A 13,911-nucleotide genomic window follows, 5' to 3' on the forward strand; every position below is an offset into this window, starting at 1 on the left:
GCAAAGAATAGCTTTGAGTTGCTCAAGGACATGCTAGAACAGCAGGACCCTCGCTATAAACCTGAGCCTTAATGAACAGTGCAAAATATCAATGCTTTTTTGAAAAGCCTTTTCAGTACTTCATTCCATAGCACTACTATTACAATGACTGCAGGCAACTTGCAGACGTACAAAAATGTGCATCAAGTTCCAAGTGATGCCTGTTAAACAAAGGCACACCCTTTCACCAACAAGTTTCTCTTGCGAGCAATGCCCATAACAAACACCTGTTCACAACAACTTGCATGCATCAAACAAGATGCACTCACTCCTAGCTGGCACCTAAAAAGGCAGCCCACACAGAGTTGGGGCAAGTTCAATAGAAGTCAAAGAAAAATATTGTCAAGTTTGATTAGATGTTTAAGTTGGCCCCTGAGTCAGAATGACGGCAAAACCCTCTCCCACCTTTAACACAAAGAATAACACTCTTCTATACAAATCAAGAAATCAAACTTTCATTTCAAAGAAAAGCACACTAAAAGCACATGAAACATACAGGTCATTGCTTAAAATGTCAAGTGTACAGTACGCTAACAATTGTAGACGTTGTTAAGCCTGACAGTGAAACATCTTCACTGCAATAGTAGAGCAACTCCAGACACGCAGAGAGCATGGTGTGAGAAAGACCAGATAAGGTTAGTGCTCAACACTGCAGAACCTTGTTGATGCACTCTCAGTTAATATGGCTTCATGGTTTGTACATTCTCAGCAGGAAACTCTGAACCCTATTTCATATCATACAAGTTGAATCCTAAGTTCTCCTGTATATCTCTTCTTTGTCATTCCTCTTTCAATTAAATGCATCAACAAGGATCTACAGCATCCACTATATTCAGCACTAGCCTCTCTTACTACATCCTGCATATCTTCTGCACACATCACCAATAGACACAATGCCTACTGGCCTATGCCATGTCTCTGGGCTTCATGGCATGTTTCCATCACAATCACTTGGCTGCAGTCGCAAAGCTCATCTAAGATGCCTTAACTAGCACACAACTGATAGCAAACATAGCTGGTGCAGCTAGAGCACAACCCTGGTTTTTTTTCTCGAGTAGATGATTTTCAGTAAGGAACACCGTCAGATGGCAAGCTGTGTGTAAAAAACAGGAACATTTTACAAAGAACAGCAATAGTCAAAAAGTTTGTTCATGAACACTTCCAAAAGTCCAGCATTGTCAAAGTTACGTCAACATGCTCTCCATTACACTAAACCCTACCACTGCGAGAAAGCACAAGAACTACAGATCAGCATTGGGTCATGAGAGAGCACAGAAAATACTGACAGCTTTTAAGATAGCTTGGCTCAAACACAAGCCTTCTCAGAATGGCGTGAAGTTACAGAGATAACTATTGCAAGACAGCAAAACAGAAGTCTCACACTCACATGCGATTACAACAGCAGGTTTAAGGAATGAGTGACTAAAGCCCAGGAAGAGTTAGCGAACGACACAGTTTGTATACTATACGCTATGGAAGTGCCGCATGGGAGACAGGCTACACTAATCTAAAAACATAGCCATCAAGCAGGTCTGTCACTCACAAATACATTACAAGACAGAAAACAGGCTATAGTACACGAGACATGGCAACTCGCTTAAAATCAACTAAAAACAGCGCTCACTGCGCAGACATTCAACATTTCTAGGCTCTGCAGCATGCTGGAGAGCAAAACATTTCCCACTTTGCCCATGACAAGGCGCATCAAAGATAGTTTAAACAATCACAAAAGCGCCGCACAACCTCATTTAAAATGCCTCAAGGACAGCGAGGAACCAAAAGAAAGAATGGCACTGTATACAAGCGTGGCACTTTCTCGTCACACTGGCCTAAATATTGCATGGTACACAAGACTACATCATGCCCAAACACCACAACCTTGCATTAATCAGCACCTCTGAATGAGCATTGTATGTGTACCTTGTGGTACCCAGTTTGGTACAAGAAACAGAAAGCTCTCATCAAGGTCTGTCAGCACCTGCTACAAGAGTATGTGCATTAACCAGTGCAAAAAAGGGGGGGCAACACAATTTGCTGGGAATGCTTAGGATTTGCAGGATCTTGTGAATGACTTGCAGGAAATTGTTGTGCAAGGACTACAACTGATCTGAAAGTAGCAGCTGCTCCCAACAAACAACAGTATATAGTGCTTGACCATTCATTCTCTTGACAACCTAAGTGACTGGTAGGAACATACAGGCACTGGTGATTTCAGTCAACGGTTTGTTATTACGCGATAATGTTTAGTTATTTAAGAACAATGATGATGATCACCAGAAATTTTCTTCGTCAGTTACTTTTGACGTGAAGCTTGATTCAGAGGCTGCTACTGGCGAGTAAAATGTCATTAGTACCACCGATGATTTATCAGTTCCTCCAATGCCACCACCACACTGAGTAGGTTAGAGAAATTAATTTCAAACAGTGCAACATTGTGTCTAAACTGGTTTTGCACAAAACCATCAAAAGCACTAATCATTGTATGAGGCACTGCTTTAATGTACTGTGTTGTATCTCATTGGATACCAGCAGTCCACTGGCCCTGCAAGATCCAACAACTTTATCACTGACAGACGACACTAGAATTGATGGCGGGAAGACAGCTAATCTCACTAACAGGCAAACACGACAAAACCACACATATTACTTATAGAAGAGCGGAGAATTTCAATGGATGAAAAAGAAAATGTAATGGGAGGAAGGTTTCGTGTTGCAATATCTTGTAAAAGTGTGGTGCATATTAAATGTGATAATGCCTAAACACACAGAATACTGGCAAGGGAGTCTTGGTTCAGTGCAGGTCTCCTTCCGTCCTAAAATGCCACTATGATCCAATGGACTTGTCAATCCCTTTCAGACCCACTTCCTAAAGCTGGAATGAAAGAGGGAAAAGAAAAAAGCAGTGCTGTAGCGAAAAGCCACCTTCAAGTGACCCCAAGAAAAGCAGCAAAATATGACTGTGTCGGTGTACAGTCAATTTGTGTTAATCCAAACTTCTCACATAGAAAACCTTTTCAAGCTGTCATGAGCATTAATTATGTGAAATTTAATAATATTGTATTGCCAACCAAGCTACGCACATTATCACATGAATAAGCAGGCACAGCAAGCAAAGTGCCATCTCTAGTTTCCTTTTTATTTTCTTCTCTAAGTGAAGGTTGCTATTAGTGTACACCACCATTACAGTACACTTGTGGTGATGCCGTGCGAAATTCCAGATCAATGTACTTGCTTAAGCTAACAAATGATTACACTTGTTGAAACCCTATTCTAGTAACACCTCAACTCGTTTGCTACCATTAGAAGCGTGCTCATTTTCGGTGCTTATATCTTTCAAAATCTTATTTCAGGACATAGCAGTCGGAACGTATACTGTGATATATAAAATTATAGCCTGATAGAATTAATAATTGCGCAGACCACTATTGAGAATTCTTATGTGAAACTTCAAAGAATCATCGTGAAGAACACACATGAAAGTAATAACTTACTATTTTTAGTATAAGTACTGAAAGTGATAAGAAGATAAAATATACAAAATATGCACCTGGTTTCTAGTTCCCAACTTTTGTAACTCAGATCACGCAAAAGAATTATTCTGAAGATTTGCGGGCATATACAAGCCACAGTGACGCCTATACTAAGTAGAGATGCAGTAGCTTCACAAATGTGAAAACAGGTAAGTTCCTACTGTACAGGGAGCATTTCTTTTTACTCACTGCAGCAGGCACTTGGTTTGTTTTTATGGCATTCTTTAGGCTCGCGAAGCAATGGTTTTCAGGTCAGGGAGCCTGCAGAAGCCTTCTCATACTCGATTATTGTGTTCAATCAGCTTTTTCGTGCAACAACGGTGGTCTAGTTTGCATTCAACTGGCACATGAGCCCCTACATGCTTTGTTCAGTACCTTCAAAGTGCTGTACAGTAATGTGGAGTGTTGCACAATACTGTACAGCAATGAATAAGGGCACTTGGGCAGGTGGGGTTCGAATGTAAAAGATTAGACAGCCAGCCAAGTTTCGGTTGAAATTTGGTCTGAAATCGGCTGCGTGCTCTTGTGTGAGTGAGAACCCCACAGAATGGAAAGGATTGCTCGTAATAATTTGTACATACGCTGTTGAAGCAGTGATGCATAAAAGCAATCCATGGTGGGGAAAATAAAGTTGCACTTGACATTAGTCAAACACAGATATCAAAATAACATGCAATCATGAGAATACACCGTTGTATGAGATATTAAAATAGTCTATACGTCGGATTGGAAAATTGACAACCTGGGAGATGCTTCTGTGCCTTCAAGGCTGGTGTCATTTAAAAATTACATTGCCGAGTCATCCAAAGCGCAAATTTTGTGTCTATTTATTGAAGTGCTAGGAGCAGTAGAGGCTAGTTTAAAAGATAACTCCAGTCAAAGCTCGTCAAATCTGATAAATAGTTAAAGTACAGTTGTTATTTCAGAAGGTGCATTATGCTGCTAGAACAATTCGAATGGAAATGTTTAACAATGTGTAGAACAAATGTCGATCAATTGATCAATTTCTATAGTCACAGTAACAAAAGAGTTAAACCAACATTAAGGGGACTCTGTAGAGCTTTCCCAGGTAGTGCTTATTGAAAAGCAAATCAGTTTCTGACGTTCACTGGAGACAGATTCAACGGAAGTTGCGGAAATTGGCTCACATGATTATTGGTTATTCAATTGACAAATATTTAAATACAAACAAATGAAACGCCATCCCCAACAAGTGCCACTTGCATGCGCATAGCACGGATGGTTTTCAATAACCATGGTAACAAAACTGCTACCGTGGTTATGACAACGGCCTAAATACAGAAATGTTTCATGTATAAGCATCCACATGGCCACTCCTTATCACTTCCATGAATACCCACTAAACTAGAGAATACCATATACTCTGTGTCCTTCTGTTAAGCTCAACTTCCAGTGAAATATTCTTCCTATGTATATTTAGGTTATATTGTCAAAGGGCAAGCAGACCAAGATACTGCTCACATTGTCATGGTGTAGTGATGGTGACGGAGAAGAAAACACTAGCAGAAATAATGAATAATGAATATAATGCATAAGTTAATGTTGCTGTCAGTTTGGTGACAATGTCCATGAAGTTTCAGATACACTATGCGTATCTTGAGCAAAAGCAATAACCTTATAACAGTGGCTATCCAGTCAAAGCGGTCATCGGCAAAAGTAACACATTGCATAAGTGGTAATGCAGTCAATTTCCATTCATTCAACTATGGTTATCTTGCTTCTTCGGTGAAGTCAATTTCAACCAAAGGTCCCGGCCACCAACCATGCATTTCTATTAGCTTAAACTTTCACTATTTTGATCCTAAAATTGGCCTTCACTGCATAATTTGAACCTGACCAGTCAGTGCGCATTCGCCCGAACACTATGGTGGCCCCAATAGCAGCACCTATAGTGGCAGTGGTAGCCTTGGAATAGCTTAGGTGACCAAAACTGCGTTGAACACACGTCATCTCCCGTCAGAAACCCCTATTTCTGACCTGCCCTAGGAAGATTTTCAAGTAATAACCATAGCTCACAATGTCTGCTTACAGTATTTACTCGATTCTAATACGCACCTTTTTTTTTCCAGAACAAGTGGGCCTAAAATTGTGCAATAGGATATGAAACCAAAACCGCCTTTGCAGCATTTGTATACTTTACCTACCGTATAACATGAATGTATTGCGGCAAAGCTGACTTAAAAAAACCCGGCCACTATTGTGCAACACATGCTAGACTCTAGTTCATTTTTCTTGCTAAAAAACTCAGTGCACATTAGATTTCTACATTGTTTAAGAGCTTTAATATCTCACTTTACATCATTTTTACACTTTGGACACATAGAAAGCGAACACGCGTTTGATTCGGGGGCAAGTTAGAATTGGGCGTATACTGCATGCATAATCAGCGGTGTATTTGCCGCTTTTTTCTGCATACTGTTGAACTTCACCTGCTGAACAATTCGACCACTTTTGTCGGTCCCATCAGGGTAAAATTAACAGAAATCGATTGTGCCATGTAAATAGATTCCTGTACTTCATCACTGCTGCTCACCACTTTCGGGGCTCCCATCTGTCCCGTGCCCAAACTGGAAAGCGTCGCCACCACCAGGTGACGTCTCCTCGCCAAAGACACTGCCATCATCCCGCGCCCACGGTGCGCCACTGCCACTCCCTCCGGCAGATGATGCAAATGAGCAGGGTGAAAAAGAACGCTCCTCAGATCCCGCTGCACTCGATGAAGTGCGCCGCTTGCCTCGAAGCATCGACACTCCCATGGTTGGGCGTGCACGTGGCGTCTCCGGCGTCTCCGGCCTTGCTAGAGGCGCTGACCCAGGTGGTGCAAATACTTCGGCGTAGCAGTGTGACGACGACGATGACGTGACAAAGCTGCCCGCCGAAGTGCTGCTGTTCAGGCTGCTGCTACTGCCACTTTTGTGTGTCAACGGCGATGGCGATGACTCTTCAGGGACCTGCAAAAGCCAGCACCCACCGCAATAACAGGAACATGGTTACTCTCACTGTATACTGGTGGTCATCAAATGTTAGCCCCTTCTTGTGTCCTATCAGTCACTTGTGCTTTTGCAACATTACACTGAAATGCCTGCCTAGCGGTGTAGGGGAAGCATAAATGGTGTCAATAATAGGTATCCTTTCCCAGATACAGGTGTTGATCACAGATTAAAGGGCACTGTTAGAAGTAATGGCGACCTTCATCTGCATGTTCGTGCTGCCACTACACCTTCATGCAGATGCAGAGGTGTGGCAACATTGCACGCAAAAATTGTTCATGCTCTGAAAACATGTGAAAAGTGTCGCATCATCACAATGAACGACTGGCTCTGATTCGCATCAGTAAGAGTAGGTAAGCATGTGAATACACAGGATGTAGTATCAGTTCAACTTCACATTAGGTAAGCTAGAACAAACAAGACACACTGCATGAAAGGAAAGAAGGACAAGTACTGTAGTGCTTGCCATACACTTGTCCAGTCTTTCCTTCAGGTGTCTTCTGCCTAGTTTTTGCTTGGTCAGCCTCAGCTGGGCCAGTAAACTCCACCTCTGCAGGTTGGCTGTCACAATGGCATTTTAATGTGGTCTATGAGCCACGAAAAATATTTAGACAATACTTCAATAAAGTAACATGCAGTGAACCATACTGTTTACATTGTGAAGTCATATTCCCCGATTTTCTAGGCAATTTATGGCGACACATGGGTACACATCACCAGAAGTGCATGCATGAGTCCTCCCAACGTCAGTCATCATTTGTAGATCCTCAAGTGTCCACTTGATGTCATCTGAACTACACATCAGCGTCCTGCACGACAAAATAGTGTAGGAGGAAATATTCAGGCCCTACCATTAATTCTCAACCTTGTTCCACTGGCTTACTCCAAGGTGGTGTTAGAGTGCAATATGTGCAAAATGCTTCATCACATCTGAAGCATACTAATTTATTAGATCATAGAGTCTATGTATACTGTTAACTCACACAAAAGTTCAGTGCAAGCACAGCCTTAAAGAACATCGCTTAGTCTTGAGCTTTCAAACAATTTGTATCAACTATTTTTTCAAGGGTGTGAAAAATAACTATTAATAACATGTCACTATAAACATTATCCTAAGTGCTATGTTCACAGGTGGTAACTACTCAGCACACTTTATAAAGAGCTACCAGATGGCACTTTTTTCAAGCCACACACACACACACGATGATTCACTGTGATTCACAGCACTCACCTCTGCAGGTGAAGACGACACTGCAGATGCTGATGCTGACGACTTCAGTAGACGGACACCAGCAGAGCGACTAAGCTTAGGAGACCCATACATGTCTCGTTCTGCAGTCAGTTTCTTTCGCTCAAGCCGAGGCGAACGTAAGATGTTGGACAAGCCCTCACGTGTCGAGGAGGCAAACTTCTTGAGGAACTTCGGCGAGTGAAAGAAACGACTTGATGTTTTGGTTGGTGTGGGGGATGGCGCTACTTGACAACAAGCTGATGCAGGTGTGGAACCCGCTCTTAGGAAAGACGAAGACGACAGCTTCTCACCTCCACTTCTCGGCGTTCGTTCAACACCTTGTGATGGACTCGGGGCACTACGGGGGACCCAGGGGTCAGTGCCCGCCTCCTCAGGATGGGGCGGTCTGGACCGACCCTGGTGGTACTGAGAAGGAATGACGTCCGGCCTCTGTGATGGGTAATCGAGTGATGCATAGTCCCGAAAACTGTAGTCCGGTGACTGCACACACCCTTCTAGAGGAGAACCGAGGTCACTACTGCCTACCGATGAAAGTGGAATCATCAACTCCTGCTGGGAGCCTCTCCACGAATTTCGACGATTTGTGTAGAGGTCTTTTATCTCTTGGCTTGTGGCACATCGTGGCAGAAGAGAATTAGTGAGCACTGGCAGTGGCACCGGGGACGTGGCTGGACTATCCGAGAGAGCAGCAGGATCTGGTGAGGACGACGCCGATGGCGATTTCTTAAACACCCTGTTGTACTCTCGGTCAAGCAGCGTCTCACCCTTTGGCGCCTGCATCTGTGGAAAGCTGTCCGCAGTCTTGCTTCGCGACAACTTGGAGGAGTCTGACGGGTGGCGTTGCACAGCACGAGACAGCGCTGGGGACGAAGGCGCCAAGGTCGGCAATCTGGCTGGATTGCCAGGGTTGGCTCCGAGGATCTGTTCACTTGGTGGGGGCAAGCCTGAGGAGGCCGGCGTGGACGGTTCCTTGGTGCTGCTGCTGTGCTTGAAGGAAACATTCACATAAAGGCCCGATGGAGGCTTTGACTTAGCAGTACTGAAATCTCGTTTCGCAGGCTGCACAACACCTAATGCATCACTGTATCTATCCCAGGCACCTGATAACCTCTGCTTCGCAGTTAGACTGCATGTTGAGCCATCACTGCACTCTGAAGACAAATCCAGTGACGAAGGGCACAGCACTGGTGGTGGGGACTTGGACGACTCGCGATTTCTGGGCAGTGAGGAATTTGATACACTCGTCGTTGGTGGCTCACCGGTGGTTCGTCGTGGAGAAAGAGTGGCTGACCTGTCTGTCAACTGTGGGGGCACCATGGCTGAGCGCAGAAATATAGTTCTGGGCATGGGCTTTGGAGACGGCTGTCTCGGCCTGTCCAAAGGTGCTGGTGCTAGGCTGATTTTGTGGCTAGAAAATGATGAGGATGACGATGCTGGATTGTACATCTTGCTGTCCAGCAGCGCGTCTTCATCACTATCACTTGCCCAGAGGCATGGACCTAGCATTGCAAGGGGAAAGCAGTAAAAACAAAGCAAATTATCAAATTATCATCATCATCATCATAGTCTAAACCAAATGCAAGACAACAGTTTTCCCCAATTACTGATATCCTGTTGCCCAAACCACACCTCTTCATAGCCATAGATAACCAAATCTGATCACTCAGCCTGACGATCCTCTGCCATCCACGACTACACAGCCCTTTTCTCTGGATCCATTTTTCTGAAATATCTCATTAGTTATCATTTGAATGTTCTGCATAGGTTGCTAAACTCCCTTCTTTCTGTCCCTCCCTATCTGATGCCCTTCTAATAGCAATGTTAGAAAAATGTCACCCTTGCAGCATCGCCAAGGTAGTTTCGATAGCACAAACTACAAACCTGAAACTACTACTAATCTAAAATTTTGCAGAAGTTGGCCTTTATGTTTTAAGATAAGGCGTAGCAAAAAAAGTAATGCCTCTTCACCTGAGTAGTTCGGATAAAGTTTGGCTGCCTGCTGAAGCTTTGTTAACCATCTGAAAAACAAGAGTGGGTTATCAGCAGTGTTCAGCAGTGAACATCTTGCAAGTTTTCTGATTTTCTACACACTGTCCACCAGAGAGCTGAACCAGGCACACATTTACTTTATTTATTTGCTTGTTAAATGCAGAAAAAAGAAGGACATACTACATGTGCAATAAAGTCACACAATCACAATACATACAAACGCAGATAACTATTTCTACACCTGTATGCGTGGTAAAATATGTATCTTGTGGCATCAGCCTAATAGGCACACATCACAGCATATAGCATATCTAGAAGTTCCATTGAAATAAACTGAGCAATATCAAAGCCATGCATATGCAGACATAAGTAACACTAGTCGAATATCAGACACTGAGAAAACAAAAGAGAACAAACATCCACTTCGGAATGACAAAAGTAACCAAGTCAAAGTCAGGTCTAGGTAGAGGATAAAAAAGAAACAGCAAATGCAGACACTGTGTAGCATCTGTAAAGAAACAATTTACTGCAAGTCTTACAATATTTATAAAACTGTGTTCCCTAAAAATGTAAACATGTTTGTTGTTATCAAGGCATTTTGATACATTACGTTTCTGGCAGCCTTTATCCAATGGGCACATGCTGAGAAAAGTGAACGCTAACAACTTTGGAAAGGATGAAATTGAGGGTGCATCACTTCTGAAGTGTTATTGAAACTTCAAGCTCCTCAAGGTGGAAATAAAGAACAGGTAAGACATGTTCTCCGTTATTGTGTTCTCTGCACACACTAGTATGAAGGTAATCCCCAAGGCACCAGCACAAGTAAGAGCACAAGGCCACATTTCACTTTTCATCCCCCAATGCTTCAAGCACGTGTAGTTAAACTGTATCTGCACATTTTCAAGAGTATTTTTTTAACTAGCTTCAAACAATCAATTATAACTGCCAGTTCATGCAGAAATTTTCCTTTGGAGGTAGTTTAAAGCTGATAACTGTAATAACAACATCACCAGCAGTTTAACTTTAACTGCACATTTAAAAAAATTCTTGCAGGAGAATGTACCCTGGACAACGAATTAGAAATGCCCCTTAACAAAAAAAATTTTGGAGGTTGTTTTAGGGTTTCTTGGAACAAATCTTGCATAAGGCCGAAATTTCTACAGCTGGCGAACGCGAGCAGTATATGCAGTAAAGTATAACCATAGTAATGCCCAAACTCACCTTGACGTGTCTGCTTGGGACTCTGTTGCAAAATAAAAAGTATTTTCGCGGTTGGAGAGCTTGAAGGCACTACAGGAAAACAGAAAACATGGCACTCTTCAGGAACAGAGATAACATGTGAAACAAACAATCAATAGGTCATAAGCCACTGCTAGAGTGCTTCTAATTATTTCCATCTGGCCAAACTCCCTATGCCAAAGTATCCCGACAAAGCTACTCTAATCAGTATTCCAGCCTAGTACTTTGCCTTAAAATAAAAAGTTGTAACACAATTCACTGCTGGTTTTCTTACAGGCCAACAGCAAGTGCTTTCCAACATTTTTGTGCAGGACATGAAGTAAAAAGATTTCTTTGACATATATGGCAACCAAAATAAAAAAAAAGAATGGATTTGCCTTTCTTAGCTTCTGTCATACAGCGAAGCAATAGACAACACAGCATAGGACACCAGTTATCCAAGAAGTTTAGTCTGAGTGCTTACCAGTTTTTAGATTTACAGTCGGGCGCAAGGGACACCACAAAACCAGGCACATACAGCAGGCATTCTGCTTTCTGGTCCTGAAACCAAGTGGCAAAAGTTAAGCAATCAGCACACTGTCAAAAAAGCAGGAGGACACAAAGCACAATTCAACAAACATTCTAGCAAGCTTTCTTTTAAAGGCGATGCTGGTTTCTTGATGCCATTAGCATTCGCAGGTTACAGCTGAGCTGTGGAAAACCCCGTAATAGACGACTCTGGTTAGTGTGCTCTGAACGCTCAGTGCACAAGTGTCTTAGCAATTCTGTACCCTCCGGAATGCAGTTACAGTGGCCAGAAGTCGAACCTGTGACCTCACGATTGACAGCAGAGTGCCTAAAGCCATTGAGGCATCACTGAAGGTAGGTCTTACCTCCAACATGAAGAATACTGGCAAGGCAAGCGATTCATTATAATGACTCAAAAGGTAATGACAATCAGCTGCTAAGCACAAGCTCACAAGTTTGATTTCCGGTTGCTGCGGCACTATTCCGATGGAGGCGGAATGCAAAACCCTCCCGTACTGTGCTTTGGGTGCCTGCCAAAGAACCCTGGGTGGTCAGAACCTATCCAGAGTCCCACACCGCAACATCTCTTGTCATAGCCTGCGAGTTGCTTTGGGATGTCGAGCCCCATAACTGAATTTCTTTTCTGTGAGAAAAGAAGGCGACATTGCTTGACATACAGCACACACAGCATGAAACTTTTGCCATTATGACAGCATCAGTTCGGAACAGGAACCATGACAACGGAGACAGGAGGGGCGCACCTGGGGAGTGGCGTAGAGGAAGAGCTGGGGACCCCGGAGGAGGACCCAGCGGCGGCGCCAGGGAGGAAGGGCTGCCATCGCTGGCGCCGCCGTCCTCCCCCCTGCTAGGAGGGGCGCTGCTTGCTGCTGCTGCCCCCCCCACCAGCGCCGGAGGAGCCACCCTTCGCACTCGGCCACCCCCAGCTCCGGGCACGGCACCCTGCGATTCCCTGCAGACAGACGATAGCAGCAGCCGTAGTGGCAGCAGCCACAGTTAGCCACAACGCCTCATTCAAGAACACGGCACTTTGTTCTGAGCACGCACTTCATGACGATGACTTTACTTCAATGTGTTTAAGGCACGGGATGATACCAACTCATTTTGGAAGTGGTGGCGCAGCACATAAAACGACGAGAGAATGAAAGATGACCCACCAACCCTCAGCTGTGCTCTGCTGCCCACAACATGTCTGTTAACTTGAATTGAATTACACTGTGGCCAAGCACAGGAAAAAAATGGAGAAAATACAAATAATAAATGGAAGTTTTTACTCTCCACATATCACAACCGATTGAAGAGAATACTAAGAACTAAGGTTGATAAAGCTATGTATGCTTCTGCTGTTACTTGAGGCGACTGAAAGGTCTGGGCGTTTTTTTTTTCATTCGTTATTTTTATTCTTTTTCTTAATTTGTTTCCTGAGCACATCTGCAGGTCATTTAAGAAATTAACAGATGTGACTCTGTGTGTCCTTGCAGAATGTTTCCTTATCTCTCTGCCCGAAAACAAGGCAACATACCACACAAGGCAACCAGAAATGTCAACAATGTATGTCACAAACTTGTGATTTCAGAGAGATTGCCAGAACTGGGACAAAGCCAGTCACCCCGTCTTAATATTGGGTGTATGCTCTGATGCAAAGCACAGCAACACATGGGAATTGGTACACTATCATTTTTCATATTGCAACATAGTTCTCGACTATGTGTTTTATAAGCTTTTAGATTAAGGGGCACCTAATGCAACACACATTCCGTATAAAGCTGGGAGCCAGTTCAATACTGACTTCACATATCATGTGATATTTGACTGCAAAACAAAGTACGGACCTAAACTTTCATGGCTGACAAGGTTCACTTATACTAAGTACAATAGATGAGGAACAAGCTAAAGGAAACACACTTTCTTGATTTTGCAAGGCACTGATATGACAGAACTTTGTGTGCAAGCTTGTTCACTGAAATCACTATAGCAGTAGTGACATCATGGCTCTTAAGATGCTGAACTTAGAATGAAATGTCTTTAAACTAAAAAGGCACTGCAATATAAACATTTAAACAGACATGCACTGCTTCAAGATTTGCCAGTGAACACGGCCCACAATCTCTCAACTATAATGACAGATTAAATGCTTACGTGGGGCAACACTTTATGCTGGCTATCACTTGTATTGCAAGACCTGCAGAGTTAATATTAGTGCCTTACTAGTAAGTATTAGGTGACTTAAATTCAAAAATACTTGCCTAAGAACGCTTAAGAAACTGTCCAGAAGTGACGTAAGCGTGTGTACAAGTATACAGGTAGTTAGGCTAAGCCTAACAAC

General features: G+C 43.3%; 1 protein-coding gene across 4 annotated transcripts in view; it reads right to left on the reverse strand.

The window, feature by feature from the left end:
• Window positions 1–203: 203 nt before the first annotated feature.
• cnk (connector enhancer of ksr) overlaps window positions 204–13,911 on the reverse strand; it is a 37,598-nt gene continuing 23,890 nt past the window's right edge. For all 4 annotated transcript variants that reach the window (XM_070538914.1, XM_070538912.1, XM_070538911.1 and 1 more), the window contains exons 14-20: window positions 12,329–12,537; window positions 11,524–11,600; window positions 11,043–11,111; window positions 9,801–9,850; window positions 7,812–9,331; window positions 6,124–6,541; window positions 204–2,911 (exon numbers count right to left, since the gene is read on the reverse strand). In XM_070538914.1, coding sequence (XP_070395015.1) covers window positions 2,883–2,911; window positions 6,124–6,541; window positions 7,812–9,331; window positions 9,801–9,850; window positions 11,043–11,111; window positions 11,524–11,600; window positions 12,329–12,537 — 2,372 coding nt within the window. In that variant the 3' untranslated portion in view covers window positions 204–2,882. The remainder of the gene's footprint in view (window positions 2,912–6,123; window positions 6,542–7,811; window positions 9,332–9,800; window positions 9,851–11,042; window positions 11,112–11,523; window positions 11,601–12,328; window positions 12,538–13,911) is intronic.

Source organism: Dermacentor albipictus, chromosome 5 (genome assembly GCF_038994185.2).
Source record: "Dermacentor albipictus isolate Rhodes 1998 colony chromosome 5, USDA_Dalb.pri_finalv2, whole genome shotgun sequence".
NCBI lineage: Eukaryota > Metazoa > Arthropoda > Arachnida > Ixodida > Ixodidae > Dermacentor > Dermacentor albipictus.